At 36.1% G+C, this 25,929-nt stretch overlaps 1 protein-coding gene across 1 annotated transcript in view; it reads left to right on the plus strand.

The window, feature by feature from the left end:
• Window positions 1-25,929, plus strand: part of LOC136028707 (muscle-specific protein 300 kDa-like) — a gene marked incomplete in the record, with an annotated part of 463,479 nt that overhangs the window by 14,574 nt on the left and 422,976 nt on the right. The window contains 3 exon segments of the mRNA XM_065706609.1: window positions 2,588-2,683; window positions 17,800-17,883; window positions 21,961-22,053. Coding sequence (XP_065562681.1) covers window positions 2,588-2,683; window positions 17,800-17,883; window positions 21,961-22,053 — 273 coding nt within the window.

A 25,929-nucleotide genomic window follows, 5' to 3' on the forward strand; every position in this document is an offset into this window, starting at 1 on the left:
TCACATATAATAAATTAATACATTCTTTTGGAACCAAGCTCCGCGGCTTTCGTTCATTGAACGTGACCTATATAATTGTTGGGTATTAATATAAGATATGGTACTCTCATGTTACAGCGCCTATGTTTAGTTCTTCATCTAAGTAGAACCTGTTTCTCTGATTAATTCTAGTGAAATGTCACAAATTATGATGAAAATATAACACTTTAGAAACAAATTTGGGCTGGATATTATAACATTAGTGGGGCTGGGGTTAAAGTATAGCGGGTCTGCATGCAAAATGTGTAAGGTTCAATTATTTTGCATATTATAAAGTAAAAATTGTTTTCTAACTAAGCCCTGTCCAAATACTTTACCCCCCCCCCTCTAGTGTACAAATATATAGTCCAAATTATATATTTCCTGTCTATTCTGTCACTTGTCTTTGTTTGTCTCACGCTAAGCTGAAAGAACCTAACAAAGAAACCGGTTCTACTGTGTGTCAATGGATGAAGAACTTAACGTAGGCGCTATAACATATAAGTACCTAAAATGTACCACTAAAGGTGTGTCTCACGCTAAGCTGAAAGAAACTAACAAAGAAACCGGTTCTACTGCGTGTCAATGGATGAAGAACTTAACGTAGGCGCTATAACATATAAGTACCTAAAATGTACCACCAAAGGTGAGCACAGGAGAGATTGGGGGAGACAAAGTGGGTGACCTCCTCTCCCATTATGAAAGACCTGAAATAACTTTTAAACTGGCTTGTCACGCCCCCCTTTTCACTTTGTCCTATTTATTCTGATATAAACCAATATTTATTATTTTTGTTTGAAATAGTGTACAGTGACCGTTCATTCTTAAACTTTGATGAATGGTAAAGCTCTATTCTAGAAATCTGATAACGAGAGAAACGCTGTAATACTTTCGGCCAAAGTTACGGTTATAAACTACACAGCTACATTAGGAACACAAATAACGTTATGAATCTAACAGTGAACCTAATTCGAGATTTTGTTTTGTGGTCTCTATCTCTCAATAGAGAAACAAGGTCTCTCTATCTAGTATCATTTCTCAGGGAGTGAGGTAAACTCTGTGGTTAAACTCATGCTACATGCCCCTCCCCTATACACTCCAAAGACATTTGACCACTCAAGCAGTCCAATAAATGTACCTCCTGTGGGATAACATCATCCCGGCAGATCCTGGAGTTAGGGCAGTAATGTTAGTTGTTAATTGTTTAGGGATAGTTTTTATACTGGCCAAAAAAGGGTCTTGTTTGATCTTGGGTGTTTGATTAGCTGAAAAAAAAATTCAGCGAAAAATTTTCTGGGTCAAGAAGATCATGTACTTTGCTGAGAGGATTTGCACTTTTGCTGGTGCCAGGGTGCCCCCTAAAGCTGCTAAAAAGTTTTTGTCCCCACTAAGTTTGAAACTTCAAGCACTAAGTCCTTGGGCCAAAAGGAATCTAGTGTAAAACTAAAACATAGTTTGGGGCTTAGGCCTCCACCTCAATAGGGCCTAAGAAGGGCCCATAATTTTTTCATCATTTTTAAACTTACATCTTTAATTCTTTGGGCTAATCGAACCCAAAGTAGAAGAAAAAAATCGAAAAAAATGCTGTGCCGTGAAACAGGACCAAAAAAAGGGACAGAAAGAGATGAAAGCTTTTTTTTCTGAAAGGCTTGACACTTAAAACCAAAAGTTTCAAGGCCAAAGGACTCTAATATACAAAAATGATATTTGTTTAGGGATTTATTCTGGCAGTATTGGTCCCATCAAATTTGCGGTGCTAGAAAGTGCAAAATTTGTGGTACTATAAAATAAAAGTCTGCGGTGCCGAAAGTTTCTCTGGATGTCTTAATTTTTTTTCGAGGATCGCTAAGAGCAACATTTTTTTTTCTGAGTAACTGAAAAGTTGTATCCTTAAGTCCTTGTAAGGATTTTAGGATTTGTTTATATGCTTTTTTGTCAGTTTTTTACAAGTCGGACAAAAATTTCAGAGGGAGGAGGATTACAAACCCGCTGGATACAGCCTTGAAGGAGAGAATAACTATTTGTAGGTTGTGGAAAGGTGGTATGGGCCCAGAAATGGGACGAAAGTTTGTTGTTCTTGATAAGCGTCAAACTTATAACTGTAAGCCAAGGATAACTTTATGCACAAAGGTTACTTTTTCCGAGGTTTGTATTGCTACTATACCGTCTTAATTGGAAGAGCAGAATAATATTTATATCATCTCTTTTTACTCCTTTTTTTACATACTTATCTTTTGTGGTGTGGTCTTTTAAAGCCAATCTTGAAAAACCTACCTTTGGTTTCTCCCTGTTAGGGTTTGTTTGGAGAAAAAGCCATATTGTGCAAAAGGTTATCATTTGCTTACGGACTTCCGGTTGCAAGTTTAAAACTTATCAGGGAGAACAAACTACTTGTGTCATCTCTTGTTATTCCCTTTTTACATACTGTATATATTTCGCTGTTTTTTTGTTTGTTTTGTTTTTTCGTATTAAAGGTTTTGATCTAAGGACGAATTTGTGACTCCTTGATTTCGCTTGGCTAGGAACACGGTTTGCTCACTTTTCTTATTTTTTCATATCTCTTTTTCAGCGTGTCCCTCCTGCCAGGATTGATGACTTAATTGAGGACTTGAAGGATGGAACGAAGCTCATTGCATTGCTTGAAGTTCTTTCCGCTGAAAAGCTGGTTTGTGCATTTTTATCAAGTAGCTGTTAGCTTAGCTTATTTAACCAATAGCACTATGACAGATTCCATTAAAGTAATAGTCAGCATTGCGTAGGATTCGTTGTTTATTCCAGCTTAGTTAATCCCATGCCATTTTCTTGATTGTAGTATCAACAACTTCATGAGAAAAAAAAACTTTTTTTTCTTCGATTTACTGTACCAGAAACAAAATCAAAAATAGGATTGGTTAAGGCATATTCTCGTTCCCCCATGTGCTAGATTTTTTTTCGGTATACAATGGGTTGTTCAATTAGGTTTTATTAGCTATCGAGCTAAAATCTGATATTACAACTCAGAAAAGGCCTGTACTTTAAATAGTACTTATCCGTTATACAGTAAACACTCGGGATGTGAAGTTCGATTAATGCTAATGAAATGAAACAAAATATGAAAATATAATAGTTTATAAACAAATTTGGGCTATATGTTTAAACATAAGCCTAACCTTACCAGGTTACCGACCTAACCTAACTAAATACTCAAATAAGATATAGCCACAATTTATTTTACGACCAAGCCAAAGCTAATTGTGTGGTATAAAGAAGTTGCTTGACCAATTTCTTGTGTCATTTTCGCATCATCCGCGATCAAAATTCTATAGTGTTTATTATATAACCGATAAGTACCCTTTAAATTTACAATTTTCCTCTTGTTTTTTTTTACCATGTATTGCATGGCAGATCTATCATTTTTGCTTGCAAAAAATTCATTTTTGTTATCCGTCCTAATACCCAGCAATGCTTAATGGGCATATCTCAGGGTAAATGCTTTGCTTATTTTGATTTTTTTTTTCTTTTACGAGGGGCACTTTCGGCAATCAGGCAATAGTTTTGAAACCTTTACGACAGCAAGCTTTTTTACGAATGCCATATATTTCTGCACGAATACTGGCGGAGAATCTGTCAAATCTTAGCAGTTAAACAAATTTCAATCGTAAAAAAATCTGTTTAGCATGAAATTCCACGAACATGAAATAGCATGAAAGTCCATTGAAAAATTTTACCCAAGATTCTTTATAACAACCAAGGGAAAAAATCCTTGATTATGTCTGTTCTCTCTTATCATATACAGTTTCTCCTAAGGCCTTTTAATTTGGAACTTGTTCCTTTTTTATGGCTCCCTTGGCGCAGGGTTTGCAGTGACAAGTTTTCCCCAATCTTGCATGTTGAATTCCTAATAGCCTATGATACATTCTCTGCTAGCTTTTGAACGCCTTTTGGTCTGGATAGGAAGACCCAGGGTAGTTCAACAACTCCCTTTATCCACGGATGAATAACCAAAAAGACAATTTGTTTGCAATATGTATTCCATCATCTGTAAAATGTGGCCTTCCATCTTATTCTTCTTTCTTTATGGTCGTAGAGAGATCAAATCATGCTTTTCAGCGGTTTATTGTTCCATCAACGAAGAGCCGTTTCTAGGGTTGATTGTACCCAGAGAAAATTTAATTACTGCTTCCCCATCCCAAATCAATTAAAAACAAGAAAAGGCCAAATCAAAGCGAAAAAATGAACAAAGTGGGCAACCCTCCAGCCGCGGTGACCCATAGCCACGGTGCCGTGGTCGCCCCCTCCCTTTTGAATGGCTTTGTATAAACGAGGCAGTCAAACGAGTACCTAACACTATTTTTAGACAATTCCTCGGGAAAGCATTGACTGTATTTTACTCTCCGTTTCGAGTTGCCCGTGTTTCAGGGCCGTACTTAACCATTATTATTACCATGGCTCGCGATATTCTAATATCAGTTCGGAAACTTATCTTCCCATTCTTCCAAACTTTTTTCAACTAAATAAAAACCGCACTGTGCCTTGGGTGTTTTGTTTCCATCATTTTACTAATAATATTACCAAGATTAAGGACGCTAACACCTTCATTGACTTTTCCTCTTAATTTATTCCTAGCCTAATTAACTTAAGCTTCTTAATATAAATTTTCAAACCTATTCTCGCTCTTAGATCTCAAAGGCTCCAAATATTATTTCATTTTAGAAATGTTCTTACTTCGAACTGGTCAAAAATATTACAAGCCGGCAAATTCTTCTGATTGTGACTAATTCGAAAGATTTCGTCAGTTCGATAAACTCGTGTTGGTTTTGGGCTGACCGAAAATATTCAAAGATACCCAAACACTGAAATAACGGCAGCGAAATTCTGCTGCTCCGACTAGGCTTTCTTTTTCAACAAATTAGGATTTACCTTATCATGGTTGCAGTAGTAGCTACAATCTAGTAAAGAGCAAACCGTTGAACCACAGACCATAGTAGCCAAAAGTTAAAAAACGCTTTTTTTCAAAAAAAGTTTTTTTTTTGCTTATTTTCCAGGGCTAGCGGGTCAACATAATATCGTAGAGAGATGCTTACTAGCTCATTCAAAAGCTATTTCCTACATCTACGTGCTATTATAAATTCCACCATCCAAAGTGCCATATGGCCCAAAAATGGCATTTCTCAAGTGGTGGGGCTAGTATATTGTTTGATTGTAGACAGATTTTTCATAGCTCATATAAAAGATATTGCTCATACCTACGATCTTCCTACAAATTAAATATAAAAAAACAAGTTTTTTTTAACTGAAAGTAAGGAGCGACATTAAAACCTAAAACTCCGTATAGGAAAGGGGCTGTTACCTCTTCAACGCCTCGTTCTTTACGCTAAAGTTCGATTCTTTCTTTCAGCTCTACTTTTTAAAACAGTAAAAAACTTTAGCGTAAAGAGCGGGGTGTTGAGGGAGTAACAGCCCCTTTCCTATACGAAATAATTTCTGTTCGTTTTAGGTTTTAATGTCGCTCCTTACTTTCAGCTAAAAAAACTTGTTTTTTTTATTTAATTTCTGAACGTTTTTGAATTAATGCATGTTTTGACTTTGGCTCTCTGCACATGAATAATTAAAATGAAAATTGCAGATTAATTTATTTTTTTGGCTAAATGGCTTTCTCATAGTTTTGATCGGACGATTTTGAGGAAAAAGGAGCGGGGGAGTAGGCCTAGTTACCCTCCTATTTTTTGGCTACTTAAAAAGGCAACTAGAACTTTTAATTTTACGAACGTTTTTACTAGTAAAAATACACGTAACTTACGAACTAACTTACGTAACGAACTTCTAAATTTGTATGTTTTTATTACGTATATAAGGGGGGTTCTCCCCCTCGTCAATACCTTGCTCTTTACACTAAAGCTTAAATTTTGTCCCAATTCGTTAAGAATGACCCCTGAATCACAAAGGTCGTAGAATAAATAGTTGAAATCAATAAAATTACTTAAGCGTAAAGAGTGAAGTATTAGGAGGAGGTGGACTCCATCATGTGCGTAATAAGTTCTGTTCGTTTCAGATTTTAATGCTGGTCCTTACTTTCAGTTGAAGAATTTTTTTCATATTTATTTTTTCATTGCTCTTTAAAAAATGCTAAAAAAAATCCTACTTAAGCCCCCTTCATGGAAATTATCTTCCCCCATGACAAATTCCTCCATGGAAAGTTCCCCCCGTATAGCCCCATCCCGTCAACCCATCCCTCCCCAACTAAAAAAATCCCCCTGAAAGCGTCTGTACACTTCCCAATAACTATTACTATGTGTAAACACTGGTCAAAGTTTGTAACTTGCAGTCCCTCCCACGGGGACTGTGGAGGAGTAATTCGTCACCAAAGACAAAGTTATTAGGTTTTTCGACTATGCTGAATAAAATGGCCATCTCAGAATTTTGATCCGGTGACTTTGGGGAAAAATGAGCGTGGGAGGGGGCCTAGGTGACCTCCATTTTTTTTGGTCACTTAAAAAGGCCATTAGAACTTTTAATTTTTCGTTAGAATGAGCCCTCACACGACATTCAGGGACCAATGGGTCGATACGATCACCCCTGGGGGGGGGGCAAAAAACAAACAAATAAACACGCATCCGTGATCTGTCTTGTGGCAAAAAATATGAAATTCCGCATTTTTGTAGATAGGAGCTTGAAACTTCTGCTGTAGGGTTCTCTGATACGCTGAATCTAATGCTGTGATTTTCGTTAAGATTCTATGACTTTTAAGGGGTATTTCCCCCTATTTTCTAAAATAAGGCAAATTTTCTCAGGCTCTTAACTTTTGATGGGTAAGTTCAAACTTAATGAAACTTATATATTTAAGATCAGCATGAAAATTCGATTCTTTCGATGTAACTATTGTTATAAAAATTCCGTATTTTATAGTTTCGATTACTATTGAGCCGGGTCGCTCCTTACTACAGTTCGTTACCACGAACTGTTTGATTTCACCATCTGCAAGTTTCAAATGGTACTAAAAATGTCACTTTTGGGTTCCTTGTCTCACGTGGGAAAGTTGGTGCTAGTGGGTTACCATACTTTTTAGAGTGATGTTTAATGTCTCATTTGAAAGCTATTGCTCATATCTACGTGATTTTTATCAATTCTACCATCTTTAAGTGCAATATAGCACTAAAGTCAACACTTTCATAAGTGGAAAAGCTTGGAAGTATAAAACGGTATCATTGTAAAAATCATGGTCCAAAACCCTTAACTGGACGTTTGTACGAACACATCCCGTATGTTCCTCCTCCAAGTCCTCTTAATAAGTTCTGCAATTATGGTCCTAAAAGATCAATAGATTAAATTAAATTATTAGAGCCGTGGTCTTTTCAAATCAATGTCAAGCGTTCGATTCTTGGCTGGGTATTTTTTTTTCCAATCACTGTTTTGTCCCTCTGTATAAGTTTTTTCATATATTTCCTTATTTTTCTAAATGTAATGCACTTATTCTTTGAAGTTGTCAGGCATTTTGATTCAAAATGGAATAGAAGTCAGCCAGTTCATGGTTTGCAACTACATAGATCACTTAGTAGATCACTAAAGCCATACCTAAGCTAGTGGCGTAATTTCATCAAAATCCTGGGGGTGGGGAAAGTTGGAGCCAATTTTTCCAAATCAAGTAAAAAACACAGAGAAAACTGAAAAATGAGCCAAATAGTAATAATAAAGGTAAAGATACACTAAAGAAAACTGACCCGTTTCTGTGAATGCTTGAATTATACAGACTTATCTTAGTTTTGACAAGATTTTCGGAGAAACTATCTTTCAGGAGAGGAAAAAATGGGATCTGGGGAGAAAATTGAGGTCTAGCAGGTGCAGTTGTCCCCTCTTCCCCATAATGAATTACGTTTCTGATCCCAGTTAGGGTTTGGAGAAATGTGGTCGTGTGGTTCTGGAACCACTCTAAGTTGTATGTTAAGAGAAGGATTATTTACTGTTATATTTAATTATTCAAATTATTTACTCATTTTTACTATTTAATTGACAGGATAAAACTATTGTAATGTATGGCCTATAGAGAAATCATAGTAATAAAAACCTATTTGCATTTATTTCTCCTGAAAAAATGGAAGAGGAAAAGGGGCTTTTCCTCTTCAACGCCCCGCTCCTTACGCTAAGGTTTTTTACTGTTTTAAGTGTAGAGCTAAGAGAAAGAGTCAAACTTTAGCGTAAAGAGCGGGGCGTAGCCGCTTTCATATACGGAGTAATTTCTGTTCGTTTTAAGTTTTAATGTCGCTGCTTACTTTCATTTAAAAAAACTAGTTTTTTTTTAATTTAATAATTAGTAAAGACGGTGGGATCAGTGAAGATGTTAAGAGTTATTGGGGTGTTTTTTCACAGTTAAAAGAAGTTTGGGAGAATAGGAAGGTAAGACTGTAAACCAAGATTAGAATATTAGAAGGCATATTGATGACAGTGGTCAAAGATGGCTCTGAAGCATGGGCGCTCCGAAAAGCGGATGAAGATATTCTAGTTGTTTTCCAGAGAAATTGCCTACGGATTGTTCTGGGTACCCGGATGATTAACCTTATTTTAAACAGTAGGCTGTTCTAAAAATTTGGTTCAATCCCGCTTTCTAGGGCTTTAATGAAAGAAAGGTTGAGATGGGTAAGGTACGTTCCGCGGATGAAGGATTGCAGATGGCCGAAGCTTGTCCTTTTTGGCCAACCGTCTAGGGCTAGACGGAAAGCAGATCGTCCTCGTCTGTGGTGGGAGGATGTCATAAACAAAGATTTAAAGGAAATGGGAGCCTCCTGGGAGGGTGTAAAGAGGGAGGTTTTGAATAGATTTGGATGGAGGAAGAGCTTGCGTAGTTGTGTTGGTCTCAGGTGGCTTGGTGCTGTTAGTGAGTTGTTAGTAGTAGCAGTAGTTTGTTGGCTATGATTGCTTATTTAATTTCTCTTCGTTTTGGGATTTATTTATTCTTTAATAGTAATTTACGGTCGTTTTGTGTTTGAATTAATGTAGGAATTTATTTCTCCTGGTCTTAAGTTTAATATGGCGCTTTACTTTTCATTGAAATCTTCATTTTCGGAACGTTTTTTTTTAAATTAATACCCATGAAAAGCCGTGATATCATTCCATTTGAAACCTAACATCAGTTCAAAAATATAAATTAATTAATGAGAAAACCAAGAAAAAGTAGGCTATGTTTATTCGACTTACATGACAATACCAATTTATTCTAATGGAAAAATAGCTAAACTTAGTCACAATTAGTACATGACTTCAAGGCCAGGATTTCGTTCTATTTTAGTCCTGAAAACCCATTCGAAACTATGAGGAGCCTGAAGAAGAAAATGAAAAAAAAAACAACAAAAAACAAATGCCTTTGTGCCCAAAAGTCAGAGTTTCTTGGGACCAATCACTGGACGTTTGATACAGTTTCTAAAATCTTAACTGTGCTCAAGGATTTGGAAAGTTACCCCTATCATAGTGGTAGCCAAAGAAGGAATCCTGAAGTTAGGAACCTCACCGAATTTTAGTGGTTGAAAAAAAAGAAGTTATGCTTTTATCACTGTCTCTCATTCATCTATCGGAGAAAAGCTTATAAGAGTCATTTTTATGCTTTTATTACTGTCTTTCATTCATCTATCGGAGAACAGATCATTGAGCTTAATTAAAAATAATCTAAGCCCTCCTTTATTGGTCCCAATATTTAATTATTTATGTATTTATTCTCTCATAATTGCATTGCATATTTTGACTATTTTACGAATATGTACTTGTATTTCTGAGCTTAACTATCGTTTAATTGATTTGTAAGTGTATTGTTGCTTCCAGGCTGAGAAATTGAATCTCAAGGTTAATTACATACCAGCACGTTACCGGAATGGGGCGTAAGACAGACTAAATTTCTGAGGACCAGAACTTGGCTTGTGATTATGCCTTTTTATAGTCTGAAACTGATTCAGGAACAGTGGTCTGCTGGGGACAACAGATAGCTTAATTAACAATGCCTAGGCACGGGAAATTTAATTCTCTTTTATCTTTTATTGTGGTCTTAAATTGACCGAGCGAATTTGAGCTGAAATATCCTGTAAATATTTTGTTTGTTCGAAGTACTATGAAAACAAACTTGGTACTTGTATGATATACCCCTACCTCTTAAGTTCTTCATGCATTGAGCGCTCTAAACCAGTTGGTTTCGGTAGTTTCTTTTTAACTTAGCGTGAGAAGGGACAAAGAGAAGTGATAGAATAGATGCGAAATATATAATTTGAGCTATATATTTGCACATTAGGGGTGGGATAAAGTATTTGGACAGTGTGAAGTCAGAAAACAATTCTTACTTCAAAATATCAGAACAATTGTAGCCAACACATTTTGCATGCAGACCCGCTGGACTTTACCCCTAAGATGCAAATATATAACCCAAACTTGTTTCTAAAGTATTATATTTTTATCATACTCAAGTATATTTTATTAAGATTAACCTAACTTTATTTCTTGAGCGGTAGGGGTATATCATCCAAGTACCACAAACTTATTACTTTTTCAAAAAGTTTGTGGTAATTATACAGTTCGTGGTAACGAACTGTACTAAGAAGCGACCCGGCTCAATAGTAAACAAAACTTTAAAAGACAAAATTTTGATACAAATAGATACATCAAAAGAATAAAATTTTTATGCTGATTTTAAATATATAAGTTTCATTAAATTTAGTTATATTCATCAAAAGTTACGAGCCTGAGAAAATTTGCCTTGTTTTGGAAAATAGGGGAAAACACCCCCTAAAAGCTATCTTAACGAAAATCACACCATCGCATTCAGCGTATCAGAGGAACCATACTGTAGAAGTTTCAAGCTCCTATCTACAAAAATGTGGAACTCTGTATTTTTTGCCAGAATAGGCTACCGATCACGGGTGCGTGCAGGCACGTACACAGGGATTTTTTTTCGGAGGGGGGGGGGCAAAACCTTCGAAACAGCAGATATAAAGTAGCACTTTTTTATTTAGTAATGCAAAAAGCATTTATATCGGAAAATACAAATTAACTTTAATCTGTAGTATTGTAGCGGATGAGGGGAAGAAGACTGAAGCCTCAAAAGTACGTTTTAGCCAGTGATTAATCTATTATATCCCACTGAAAGGGAAATTTTAGGGTTAACAGTGCAATATGGGTGCTGCGGGGGGTAGTTCTTCTATTGCAAAAACGTAGATTTTAATGAAAAATGATAGTTTCCAAAATTGATCCATTAAAAGCTGTACTTTATCTTGAAAAGGGGGAATTAACGCCCTAATATCAAGGATAATTCTATTTTGCTGTGGAAAGCAAACTCTCTTTACAAAAAAAAAAAAAATAGTACAATTGCTAATTACTTCAAAGAGGGTAAAAAGTTAGACAGAAAATGGATTAATAATTGGGCAGTGACTTGACCAGATAATTGCATGCTGTAAAATCCCCCAAAAAAGGCTTCACACGTGCATCTATATTCTTAATAAATGTCCTATTTTTGCCAGAAATCCCAAGAAACCATGGGAAAATTAAACATTTCACAAAATTTCGGGGGCACGGGCCCGAAGGCCCCCCCTGCGTACGTGCCAGGGTGTGGGTTTATTTGTGTATTTGTTTGTTTTTTTTTTCCCAGGGGTGATCGTATCGACCAAGTGGTCCTAGAATGTCGTGGGTGGGCTCATTCTAACGGAAATTAAAGCTCTAGTGCCCTTTTTAAGTGACTAAAACATTTGGAGGGCACCTAGGCCTCCTCCCTCACCCTTTTTCTCAAAATCGTTTGTTCAAAATTAACAGAAAGCCATTTAGCAAAAAAAAAAAAAAAAAAAATACGCAAATTTCGTTTTAATTATTCATTTGCGGAGAGCCAAAATCAAACATGCATTAATTCAAAAACGTTCAGAAATTAAATAAAAAAACAAGTTTTATTAACTGAAAGTAAGGAGCGATATTAAACTTAAAACGAACAGAAATTACTCCGTATATGAAAGAGGTTGTTCTCTCCTCAACGTCCCGCTCTTTACGCTAAAGTTGTTTACTGTTTTGTAAAGTAGAATTGAGAGAAAGAGTCAAACTTTAGCGTAAAGAGCGGGACGTTGAGGAGGGAGCAGCCTCTTTCATACACGGAGTAATTTTTGTTCGTTTTAAATTTTAATTTCGCTCCTTACTTTCAGGTAAAAAACTTGTTTTTTTATTTAATTTCTAACTTCAGGACTAAATTTTTCTGCAAATATTTTAGCTGCACATACAGCCAAGAAAAGTTGAATGACAAGGGTCAATTGACCCAAAACACATAAAAAGATTCAGTTTTCTGTTTCCAAGAATTGACTTTATTCGTTTCATCTGTCCTTGATAGAAAGTGCGGTATCATGTGTTGTCAACGTGAATATCTTGCGTGTTTGAATTTTTATATTAAAGTATGCGAAATTTTTAATACCAATATCTTGTATCACAAAAAGAACAAAAATCCAAGAATCTCTTCTTTCAGTTACACTTCCTTTGGTTTCTTTTCCCACCTTTGTTAATTCCAATGGCTTTCTGTTTACATAGAAAACAGATGCCTACAGTACAATAAAATGAATAAATAAAATGATTAGAAAAAATTTCTAACATCTCACAAGTTCACGTATCTTTTCTCAGTCAGTCGCAAATTATTAGGTCAGACGATCCGGTTAAGGGTTTTGTCGCAATTTTCATCTTTTTTTTTAAGATACTTCAGGAAAACCTTAAAGATTCTAGCTCCTCTCTCTCTCTCTCTCTCTCTCTCTCTCTCTCTCTCTCTCTCTCTCCCTTTCTCTCTCTCTCTCTCTCTCTCTCTCTCTCTCTCTCTCTCTCTCTCTCTCTCTCTCTCTCTAAAAAAAACAAAAAAACAAAAAGACAAAAACAATCATGCTTATAGTATCTCTGAAAATTTTTTAGCTCGAGGATGGTGACGAAACCTAAAAAAAAAAACAAAAACAATTATGCTTAAAGTATCTCTGAAATTATTTTAGGTTGAGGATGGTGAAAAAACCCTTAAAGGATTTTGTCGTAATATGCTAATATATATCGGAACGTGACAAAATAGTAAAAAAAAACACAAAGAACAACAGCTATCAAATGCAAAAAGTGCTTCTAAATCCATTATTTTGTTCACTAAACTCTGTAGAAACTTGTGTTTATTAATCTTGGCTAGTTTCTGTAACTTTGTCAAAAATCCGTTCTTGTTCAATGAGATGTTTGTTTGACCCTTTCTAAATTTGTAGTATATAGTTTCCAAGTGGAGGAATTACAACATAACTGACCGACGCCGAACAATTTATTTGAAGCATTTTGACTAATTTATTTTGACTAATTTTGACTAATTTATTCAAATTAGTCAAAACAGTTAAAAGCTGACATGTTTAATGATGTCCTATTATAGATAAACATTAGTTTCTTTCTGTGGCGGACCTGAACCCCAACCTTCATACTGCATGTGTTTCCAAAGAGTGTCCATCTAATAAGCGCTTTCCATTTCTCAAATTAATTTAAAAAAAATGTTCCATAAAAAAGGTAATTGTGCTGCGAAGCAACACTGCTGCTTTCGCATCTATTTTATTTTTCTCTTGACCAGCGATCTGGAGCTCCGAAGTGGTATGCGATGCAAACTAAAAATGTTCCCATAGGTATGGGAATTGTTTAACGGTTCAAAAAGTTTACGTGAAGTTCGTCAAATTTCTAGTAGTTTTCTGGAAAAGACTAAAAATCTTTTTTTTCCTCATTTGTCTATGGTGTCAAAAGTAGACTCTCCTAACTTAGGAATTAAACTTTTTCACAACAATTTTATGTCGTACTCTTGCAGAACATTAGATTATCTCTGAGAGCTGAAAAATGGAATTCTGCATCTCTTCTAGATTTCTTTGAAATAATCATGAAAAAGTCGGTTTCCAATGCCAATTTCTGAGTGTTTGGGGTGTTTTCTGAAATTTCTGATTTGCTACCCTTTTGTATTTCAATCGAGTAATACTGCGAAAAGTGCACTAGATGACACGAACTCTCTTATATAGCCTATAAAATTGTTTCGCTCACTTAGAAATAATTTCCAAAGTTGTCATGATGCATCACATTTTTTTTAATATCATAGAAGTTTTTTTTTCTAAACCAAGTAAAAAAAAAAAATTCCAACACGTTAAGACAGATAGATTTGAATCTTCTAAGAACCGCAACTGATATTGGTGTTTCAAAAATAATGTTCCTTCAGTAGCTTTTTCTATTTCGAAGTTTCGATTTTTCAAATTCCTTTCATTTTGTCTAAGTAAAATGTCCTACCTTCGAAGCTAATTGGTTTAAAATGGAATAAATTCGAACACTGATAGAAGTTCATATTATCTTTTCGAAAACCTAAGTGAAATGTTGAGAGACTGTGGATCTTAATGGACAAGGGAGGCTGGTTGTCCTCCAATCAGTTTTTAACATCTTCCTCAACATTCCTCGAAAGTTTCAAATTAGTACCCTTAGCCGCTTCTGAGATAATTGTTGATGCGTCATATTAAGGACCAGCATACACTTAGTGTGCTGTGATTGTGTTCTTCTAGACATCTCCTGACAGTTTCAGCTTAATAGATTATGCCCATCTGGAGACCTACGATCATATCCCCCTATCTTAAAAACGGTTTGAGAAGTGGGTTGCTGAAAAGGACATCTGAGGGGGGCTGGTTGCCCTCTGATCGCTTTTTGCTATTAAAAGGGGCACTAGTTTTAAATTTCCGATCAAATGAACCCTCTCCGAATTTTCTATAACCACCCATTTCATGTGAAGGGGTGCTGAAAAAAAATACGTTGAAGTCTCATGGGCCTATACTATAGGGGACACTAGAGTGTTGCCTTCGATTAGAGTTCCCTTGGTCGTGTGCTTATAATTGAAGTGTCTACATGGTTTGAAATTTTAAAAAGAATCAGTGTGAAAATACTCAATGTTTTGCGCAAAAATCAATGCAGCAATATCTTTTCTTCCAAAAGTTTTGTTGTGATTAAGGTCCCCTAGAGCATTTTACTTACCTAAAATTTTTGCGTCGATCAGAGAAAAGGTCTGTCTGTCCCGGCTACTTCAGGCACTTCCAGGTAAGCTAGGACGATGAAAATTGGCAGGCATATCAGGAACCAGACCAAATTAAATTAGAAACTTTCGTTTCCCCGATTCGACCATCTGGGAGGAGTTGTGGGACGGTTAAATCTGAAAAAATAGAAAAAATGAGATATTTTTAACTTACGAACGGGTGATTGAATCTTAATGAAATTTGATATTTAGAAGGATCTTGTGCTTTAGATCCTTATTTTAAATCCTGGCCCGATCTGGTGACATTTGAGGGAGTTGGGGGGGGGGGGGTAAAATCTTGGAAAACGCTTATAGTGGAGGGATCGGGATGAAACTGGTGAGAAAGATAAGCAGAAGTCCTAGATACGTGATTCACATAACCGGAACAGATCTGCTCTATTTGGGGGAGTTGGTGGGGGTAAATTCTGAAAAATTTGCAAAAATTAGGTATATTTAATTTACGAGTTAAAAAGTGCGAGTTACGAGGAGTGACCAGATCTTAATAAAATTTCATATTTAGAAAGACCTCGTAACTCAGATCTCTTATTTTAAATCATGACCGGATCCAGAGTCGTTGGAAGGGGGAGTTGAGAGGAACCGGAAATCTCGGAAAACACTTAAAGCGGAGAGATCAGGATGCAAATTGGTGGGAAGAATAAAAACAAATGCAAGATACGTGATTGACATGACCGGAACGGATCTGCTCTATTTGGGGGAGTTTGAGGGGGGGGGGTTAATTCTGAAAAATTAGAAAAAAATGATTGTATTTTTAACTTACGAAGGAGTGATCGGATCTTCATGAAATTTCATATTAGAAGAACCTCGTAACTCAGACCTCTTATTTTAAATCCCGACGTATCCAGTGTCATTGGCGGGGGTGTTTGGGGGGGACCGGAAATCTTGGAAAACATTTAAAGCGAAGAGATTAGAATGGGACTTGGTGGGAAGAACCAAGATACGTGAGATATGAACCTAAGATATGTCCAAGATACGTTACTGACATAACCGCACCGGATCCACTCTCTTTGGTGGAGTTGAAAGGGGGGAGATAATTCGAAAAAATTAGAAAAAAATGAGGTATTTGTAATTTACGAACGGGCGATCAGATCTTAATGAAATTTGATATTTAGAAGGATCTTGTGCTTTAGAACTCTTGTTTTAACTCCTGGCCAGATCCTGGGATATTGGGAGGAGCTGGATGGGGAAAACCAAAATTCTTGGAAAAGAGGAAATTGAGATATCTTTATCTTACGAATGGGTGATCGGATCTTAAAAAAACTTTATATATAGAAGGATCTTATATCTCAGATGCTCCATTTTCAATTCGAATCGGATCCGGGGACATAGAGGGTTGGAGGGGGAATCAGAAATTTAGGGAAACGCTTAAAGTAGAGAGATCGGGGCGAAACTTGATGGGAAGAATAAGCACCAGTTATGGATACGTGATTGACATAATTGGAACAGATCTGTTCTCTTTGGAGGAGCTGGGGGATATTGATTTGGAAAAGTTAGAAAAAGTTAGGCATTTTTAACTTAAGAACGGGTGACCGGATCTTAATGAAATTTGATATTTAGAAGGAACTCACGTCTCAGAGCTCTTATTTCAAATCTCGACCAGATCTTTTGACATTGGGGGGGGGGAGTTGGATGGTGAACTGAAAATCTTGGAAAACGCTTAGAGTGGAGAAATCGGGATGAAACTTGGTGGGTAGAATAAGCATATTTCGTAGATACGTGATTGACGTAACCGTGCTGGATCCAATCTCTTTGGGGGAGTTCGGGGGTGGGGTTCAGTGCTTTGGCGAGTTTGGCGCTTCTGGACGTGTTAGGGCGATGAAAATTGGTAGGCGTGTCTGGGAGCTGCACAAATTGACTTGATAAAGTCATTTTCCCCGATTACACCATCTAGGGGGCTGAAGGGAGAGGAAAAAGTAGAAAAAATGAGGTATTTATAACTTAAGAGTGGGTGATCGGATCTTGATGAATTTTGATATTTAGATGGACCTCGTGACTCAGAGCTCTTATTTTAAATCCCAACTGGCATTAAGCCTCTGATTTTCCTTTTAAATCAATCTATTGATTCTTAGAATTTTGTTAGAGCTCATACCATATGAGTTCTTGGCTCTTGACTCGTCCCGCCTCGTTACAACTGCCATATGAGCTCTTAGCTCGTGTTCTTGTTAGTTTTGTTTGGTCCAGTATAATTGCTTATAAATTCGTTGGTCGAAGACAAAACGAACTTGGGTCTGTTTTATGTGTGACTAATCGTTACAACTATTTTGTTCAACATATTCTGTCTCTATTGAGGCCCTTTTCTTTGTTTATGTGCCTCGTGAGGCCAAACTAAACTAGGGGAAAAATTTGTTGGCCTTGTTTCAGGGACCACATGTTGATACTTCTGATATAACCAATCTACGAAACATTTATGTTTCTGTGGAAATCTGTCTGGTCCTGTATATATGCTACAAGTAGATACAAGCCAATAATAGACAAAAAAGCGCCCATTTTTGGGCGTCACAAACCAATACAGCCAAAATTACATTTCAAATGTATTTTCCACTTAAAGATCCACTTGAACAGGAAATATACTAATTTCAATTTCAAATTAGTACAAGACATGCACTTTAAGGCCCAGTTACTATGCGTCCCATTTTTTATTTATTTGTTTTTTATTTATTATTGTTTCTACTTTGATGGAAAAGTATTTTCAAATTTAAGAAATGCAATTTCCTCTTTTTTCAGTAAAACATACTTCTTTTTTTCAGCCTGTAGAGAAGGGGAGAAACTTGAGAAGGCCCCATTTTCTTAGCAATGCCAACACTGCCCTGAAGTTTCTCCAGGGAAAAAGGGTAAGTTCTCATTTTTATACAAATATTTCCAACTGCAGCACTTGGGTTGAAAACATTGTTTTCATCCAGAGACAAATGAGTTAATTTTATCTGTTTTTACTTTTAGCTGTTTAAATGTTTAGTGTAAATTATCAGAACAGCTATATACAAGAGAATTGCAGAATTAATATAGGAAAAAATTATACAAATCACAATAATTTTGGGAGGCTTTTAGGTTATCACGGGCAGCTCAGTAGCGCTGCCTAAGTAAAGAGGGAAGTGGGCACAATGTATTGTTTATTTATTTTTTGTTGTTTTAGACCAGAGAACTTCGTATCGAAGGAGTTGTCGTAGAGACTCCAAAAAGAGCCCATTTGATTGGAAATTGAAAGGGCCAGTGTCCTCTTTAATAGTCGAGAGTGGCTGGAGTGCAATACACCCTCCTCCCACGCCCACCAGTTCTCAAAACTCATATAATCAAAATTTTGAAGTAGCCACGTAGTTTAGCCTAGTTAAAAGGTCCGGAAATTACGTCATTGAGTATGACCATCCCCACTCCCAAAGTCCTCAGGGCAAGGGTTGTAAGTTATGCCCCGGGGGGTATATAAGATTTTTGTAGAAAAGTGGTCATACAAACTTCGGAGGGGGCTAATTGGATTAGTAATCAGAAGTTCTAGTACCCTGTTTAAGATTCAAAGTGATTGGTGGTTGGATACCCTCCCCCGCACCTCGTTTATCCCCGAAATGTATCTGATAGAAATTTTTGAGATGGCCATTTGTTGTCGTAGAAACTTCAAAAAAGGCTTATTCAATTGGAAATTGAAAGGGCTCACATCTCTGTTTACTTAGGCAGCGCTACTACGCTGCCTTTGTTTCGTTTCTGGATTGGATATGGTTGGAAGCCCATACAGTTAACCATTGAAATCTTGATGATCTATTACCTCTAACCAGATGCTTAGAACTTCCTTTAGAACATTCACCTTCCCAGTCCTTGTAATTACTGAAAGTTTAAAAACGAGTTTCTAAAAATAAATGTTTAGTGAAAAAAAGTTTTCTCTCAATTCTCACGCTGATTCAGCAATCGTGATAAATATTCGATATGATACCTTGAAACCGTCACATGTCTTATTTTCCTTTTTCTCCTGTGCTAGCGACGCACTGTGTCATCGTAGGTGAGTAGGATGCCGAAATAGGTAACCAAGCAAAGTTTTCACAATCATCATTTAATTCCTTCACTCCGTCAAGCAGGACATAAATTGGTCCCTGGTTTTAACGTCACACCGGCCGTCAGGACCTTGAGTTAAAAGCTTACGGTTAAAAGTTTCTTGTTTTGACCTCGTATTCTTCATAATGGTATGATCAGTTCTCCTAAAGTATTCTCCTAAAAATCAGTTCTCCTAAAGTAATGAAGTCCAAAAAGCAAAAATAAATGGAAGTAGACTTGCTTATGGATAGTCTGATTTTTTTGGCAGAATTGCGGCTTTAAAAATTGTAATAATACTGCAACGTAATTCTACAAATTAAATTCAAAATACATCTCAAGTTCTTCTAATGTCCTTCTGTTTTCAACAACCTATACATATTTCATTTAGGAAAATATCTCATAAATAAACGAATTTGTGTCTGCTAGTTCCCATCCAAAATACATGTAAAATAAATAGTATAGAATCAATCAGTTCATGGTAACAAAATGTAAGTAAGGAGCAACTCGAGCCAATAGTAGCCAAAGCTAAAAAAGGATTTTGATAATAATTGATTCATAGAAAGAATAGATTTCTTATGCTGATTCCAAATATAAAGTTAATTGAATTTAAGGTTAAACATCAAACGCTACAAACCTTAGAAAATGTGACTGATTTTCCAAAAAAGAGGAAACACCCCAAAGAGGCAAGTGGTCTTAGTGAAAATCACACCATTAGATTCAGCACAGCCTCTATCTACAAAAGTGTGGAATTTTGCATGTTGTCCCAGCAAAGGATCACGGATGCGTGTTTTTTTTTCATGGGGGATTCTATCGAAGCGATATTCCTAGAAGATCGGAAAAGTGCTCATTCGAACTGTTCTAGAGCCCTTTTAAAGTGACCAAAAAGATCGTGCTAAGGGAAAGTTATACATTCGCTATTTATGAATCATCTGGTAGGAAAAACACTAATAATGAGATAGAATCAAGCTAGCTACCCGCCTTTAAACAAATTAAATAAAAGGAACAAGTTTTTTCAACTGAAAGTAAGGAGTGACATTAAAACTCAAAACGACCAGAAATTATTTCATATATGAAAGAGGTTGTCACATCCTCAACGCCCTGCTCTTTACGGTAAGGTTTGATTCTTTCTCACAGCTCTACTTTCTAAAATAATAAAAACTTTAGAGAAAAGAGCGGGGCGTTGAGGAGGGGACAACCTCTTTCAAATACGGAATAACTTCTGTTCGTTTTAAGTTTTAATGTCGCTCCTTACTCTCAGTTGAAAAATCCTTTTTTTATATTTATTTAATTTCTGAACATTTTTTAAATAATTCAGGTTTTGATTTTGGCTCACCACACATGAATTATTAAAACAAATTTGCATATTAGTTTTTTTTTGGCTCAATGGTTTTCTCATAGTTTTTATCGGATGATTTTGATAAAATAAAGGGGCGGGGGAAGAGGCCTAGTTGCCCTCCAATTCAAGTTTACTTAAAAAGGTAACTAGAACTTTTTATTTTTCTTACGAACGTTTTATTAGTAATAAATATAAGTAACTTACGTAGCGAACTACTATATTTGTATATTTTTATTACGTATATGTTGGGGTCTGCTCCCTCGTCAATACCTCGCTCTTTACACTAAAGCTTGAATTTTGTCCCAAATCTGTAAGGATGACCCCTGATTCACAAAGGCCGTAGAATAAATGGTTGAATTACTAAAAATATTTTAGCGTAAAGAGCGAGATATTGAAAACGAGACGAACCCTCTTATATACGTAATAGTTTCTGTTCGTTTCAAGTGTCAATGGTGTTCCTTACTTCCAGTAGAAAAATCTTTTTTTTTAATTTATCTTCTGATTGTTTTTTTAAATAATGCTAGAAAATCCTGCGCCCCCTCCATGGAAATTCTCTTCCCTTGTGATAAATTCCTCCATGGAAAGATTCTCCCACGCGTTTACCTACCCCCGACCCCCTCCCTCAACGCAAAAAGGTCCCCCTGAAAACGTCTGTACACTTCCAAATAACCATTACTATATGTAAAGAATGGTCAAACTTTGTAACTTGCAGCCCCTCCCCCAGGGACTGTTGGGGAATAGGTCGTCCCCAAAGACATGGTAATTGGGTTTTTCGACTATGTTGAACAAAATGGCTATCTCAAAATTTGGATTCGGTAATTTTGGGAAAAATTGAGCGCGGGAGGAGCTCTAGGTGACCTCCAGTTTTTTTGGTCACTTAAAAATTGCACTATAACTATTAATTTCCGTTAGAATGAGCCCTCTCGCGATATTCTATGACCACTAGGTCGATACGATCACCTCTAGGGAAACAAAAGACAAATGAACACGCATCCGTGATTTGTCTTCTGGCCAAAAATACAAAATTGCACATTTTTACAGATAGAAGCTTGAAACCTCTACAATAGGGTTTTCTGACACTATGAATCTGGTGGTGTGATTTTCATTAAGATTCTATGACTTTTAGAGGGGTGTTTCACCCTATTCCTAAAATAAGGCAAATTTTATCAGGTTCGTAATTTTTTATGGGTAAGACTAAACTTGATGAAAGTTATATATTTGAAATCAGCATAAACATATAATTCTTTTGATGTAACTATTGGTATTAAAATTCAGTTTTTTAGAGTTTCGGTTACTATTCAGCCGGGTCGCTCTTTACTACAGTCCGTTATCACGAACTGTTTGATTATTTAGTCTCGGATAACTAGTTGGATTTTTTGCTTTAGTAATTATTGTGTATTTATCCTTACTTTTAGGAAACTTACAAGATGCGCTCAAACAGACGAGTAAGAAAATGTGTTAGCTTAAAATCATATTTCTCTACGCTCTCCTTTTTTTCCGATCTTTAATTCGTAACTTCTAAGAAAAATTTAATTTTTACACTGTCATTCTCTTACAGATAAAACTAGTCAACATTAATGCTTCAGACGTAGTCGATGGTCGTCCAGCGGTGGTTCTTGGCCTGATATGGACTATCATTCTTTATTTTCAGGTACTTTTTTTGAATTTCAAAAACATGAATTGATTAAATTTGGTTTGGAAAGAAATAAAGTAAAAAAAAAATAATATATTACTGGTTAGAACTGGCATGTGAACTTATAGGCTTGGTTTCTGCCCAGTTCTTTAAAAGGCTAAAGAGCTGGTGTTGATAACCACAGAACCGGATCCATCCAGCTATTTAATTAAAGCAAGATATTCATTGAAGTCATTTCAATACAGCCAAATTCTTTGATTATGTAATTTAGCAAATGCATAAACCTAGCGAAGTCAAAATTATCATGAATACGGACCCTTTCCAAAAACAAAAGAAAAAGAGAGAAAAGAAAAACTGATATTTGTACTTACTATAAAAAAAGTTGTCAAACATAACAGAATTAATACTTGTGGGATATAGCGACCACATTTTGTTCTTCATCTGTAATTAAATGAAAAAACAAGGTTTTTCAGCTGAAAGTAAGGAGGAACATTAAAACATAAAACGAACATAAATTATTACGTATATGAAGGGGTTTGCCCATCTCGCTCTTTACACTAAAGTATTTTTAGTACTTTCGAAAGAGCTATTTATTCTAATTAAATGGCCCTTGTGATTCAGGGGCCATTCTTACAGAATTAGAAGAAAATTCGAACTTCAGCGTGAAGAGTAAGGTATTGATGAGGAACGAACCCCCTCATATACGTATAATTTCTGTTCGTCTTAAGTTTTAATGTAGCTCCTTACTTTTAGTTGGAAAGACTGTTTTTTTAAATTTCTGATCGTTTTTTTAAATGATACTGGGAAAACTGGTGCCCCCTTTATGGAAAATTCTATTCCTCCATGAAAAGATCCTCCCACGTAACACCCTCCACTGAACCCCCCCCCCCCCCCCCCACCAGAAAAAATTCCCCCTGAAAACGTCTGTAAACATCCTAATAACCAATACTATACGTAAACAATGAGCGAAGTTCATAACTTTCAACCCATCCCCGAGGACTGTTTGGGATTAAGTCGTTCTCAAAGATTAGTTATTAGATTGTTCGACTATGAGCCCTCTCGTGACATTCTAGGACCACTGGGTTGATACGATCACCACGGGGGAAAAACAACAAAAAACAAAAAATTAAACACGCATCCGCGATCTGTCTTCTGGCAAAAAATACAGAATTCCACATTTTTGCAGATAGGAGCTTGTAACCTTTACAGTAGGGTTCTCTGATACGCTGAATCTCATTGTGTGATTTTCATTACGTTTCTACGACTTTTAGGGGGTGTTTCCCCCTTTTTTCGGCATTTTCTCAGGCTCGTAAATTTTGATGGGTAAGACTAAACTTGATGAAAGTTATTTATTTAAAATCAGTATAAAAAGCCAATTCTTTTGATGTATCTATTGGTATCAAAACTCCGTTTTAGAATTTCGGTTACTATTGAGCCGGTTCGCTCCTTACTTACAGTTGGTTACCACGAACTGGTTGATAAAAGTAGTTTTCTGTGTTCACTCGGAGATAATCAGCTTAGTCTGAGTGAGAGAAACTACTAATTAGGTATAGGTCTACATCTGGCACCGAAATTTTGTGAAATGTTTAATTTCCCCGTGGTTTCTTGGGGTTTCTGGCAAAAGTAGGACATTTATCAAGAATCTAGATGCATATGTGAAGCCTTTTTTTTGGGATTTTACAGCATGCAATTATCCGGTCAAGTCACTGCCCAATTATTAACCCATTTTATGTCTAACTTTGTACCCTCTTTGAAGTAATTAGCGATTGTACTGTTATTTTTTTTTTTCGTAAAGAGAGTGCTTTCCACAGCAAAATAGAATTATCCTTGACATTAGGGCGTTTTTTAGGATGAAGTACAGCTTTTAATGGATTAATTTTGGAAACTATCATTTTTCATTAAGATCGACATTTTCGCAAAAGAAGAACTACCCCCCACAGCACCCATATTGCACTGTTAACCCTAAAATTTCCCTTTCAGTGGGATATAATAGATTAATCACTGGTTCTAAATCGCTATGAACATAACCTGAGCCTAAAACGTACTTTTGAGGCTTCAGTCTTCTCCCCCCCCCATCCGCTACAATACTACAGATTAAAGTTAATCTGTATTTTCTGATATACGTGCTTTTTGCATTTATTTAGTTACTAAATAAAAAAAAAAGTGCTACTTTATATCTGCTGTTTCGAAGGTTTTGGTCCCCCCCCCCGAAAAATATCCTGCGTACGTGCCTGGTCTATATTAATTAAATATTTAATATATAGAGTTGCTTAGGTATGGTATTTAATATAATGCGTTGTAGGTGGCATGCCTTCCGTAATTCTCTGTTGTAGTTTCCATAATTTTGTAAGTAAAGTATTATATTTTCATCATATTTTGTTGCATTTCAATATGTATAACCTAACTTCACTTCTTGAGTGTGGTCGCTATATAATACAAGTACCACAGAATTAAATGAAGCGAATATAAGTAATTAAAAAAAAATAATAATAACACGAGTCAGCCTTTCCTTATCTGATTAAATAAAAAAAACAAGTTTTTTTAACTGAAAGTAAGGAGCGACATTAAAACTCAAAACGCACAGAAATTACTTCGTATATGAAAGAGGCTGCTTCCTCATCAACGCCCCGCTCTTTACGCTAAAGTTTGACTCTTTCTCTCAATTCTTCTTTTTAAAACAGTAAAAAACTTTAGCGTAAAGAGCGGGGCGTTGATGAGGAAGCAGCCTCTTTCATATACGAAGTAATTTCTGTGCGTTTTGAGTTTTAATGTCGCTCCTTACTTTCAGTTAAAAAAACTTGTTTTTTTTATTTAATTTCTGAACGTTTTTGAATCAATGCATGTTTTGATTTTGGCTCTCCGCAGAGGAATAATCAAAACGAAATTTGCATATTTTTTTTTTGGCTTAATGGCTTTCTCATAATTTTGATCGAATGATTTTGAGAAAAAAAGAGCGGGGGACGGAACCTAGTTGCCCCCCGATTTTTTGGTTAATTAAAAAGGCAACTAGAACTTTTAATTTTTTACGAATCTTTTTATTGGTAAAAGATTTACGTAACTTATAAATTAGCTTACGTAAAGAACTTTTGTATTCTCATGTTTTTATTACATATATGAGGGGATTCGCCCCATCGTCAGTACCTCGCTCTTTACACTAAAGCTTAAATTTTATCCCAATTCATTAAGAATGACCCCCTGAATCACAAAAGCCGTAGAATAAGTAGTCTAAATTACTGAAAATACTTTAGCGTAAAGAGCGAGGTATTAGAAGGAGGTGAGCCCCTCATATGGGTAATAATTTCTATTTGTTTTAAGTTTTATTGCTGTTCCTTACTTCCAGCTGAAAAAGCTTTTTCACTTTTATTTTTTAATTGTTTTTTTTTAAATAATGCTAGTAGCCTATATCCTGCTCTCCCTTCATGGAAATTTTCTTCTCCCATTACAAATTCTCTAAGGAAAGTTCCCCCAGCATATCCCCCTCTTCTCAACCCCTCCCCCAAACCAAAAAAATCCTCCTGAAAACGCCTGTATACTTCCCAATAACCATTACTATATATAAGCACAGGTCAAAGTTTGTAACTTGTTGCCCCTCCCACGGGGACTATGGGGGAGTAAGTCGTCCCCAAACACATAGTTATAAGGTTTTTCGACTACGCTGAATAAAATGGCTATCTCAGAATGTTGATCCGTTGACTTTGGGAAAATAATTAGCGTGGGAGGGGGCCTAGGTGCCCTCCAATTTTTTTGGTCACTTAAAAAGGGCACTAGAACTTTTCATTTCCGTTAGAATGAGCCCTCTTGCAACATTCTAGGACAACTGGGTCGATACGATCACCCCCGGGAAAAAGAAAAAAAAAACAAAAAAACAAAAAAACAAATAAACACGCATCCGTG

Source organism: Artemia franciscana, chromosome 1, assembly GCF_032884065.1.
Source record: "Artemia franciscana chromosome 1, ASM3288406v1, whole genome shotgun sequence".
In the NCBI taxonomy this organism is placed as follows: Eukaryota; Metazoa; Arthropoda; class Branchiopoda; order Anostraca; family Artemiidae; genus Artemia; species Artemia franciscana.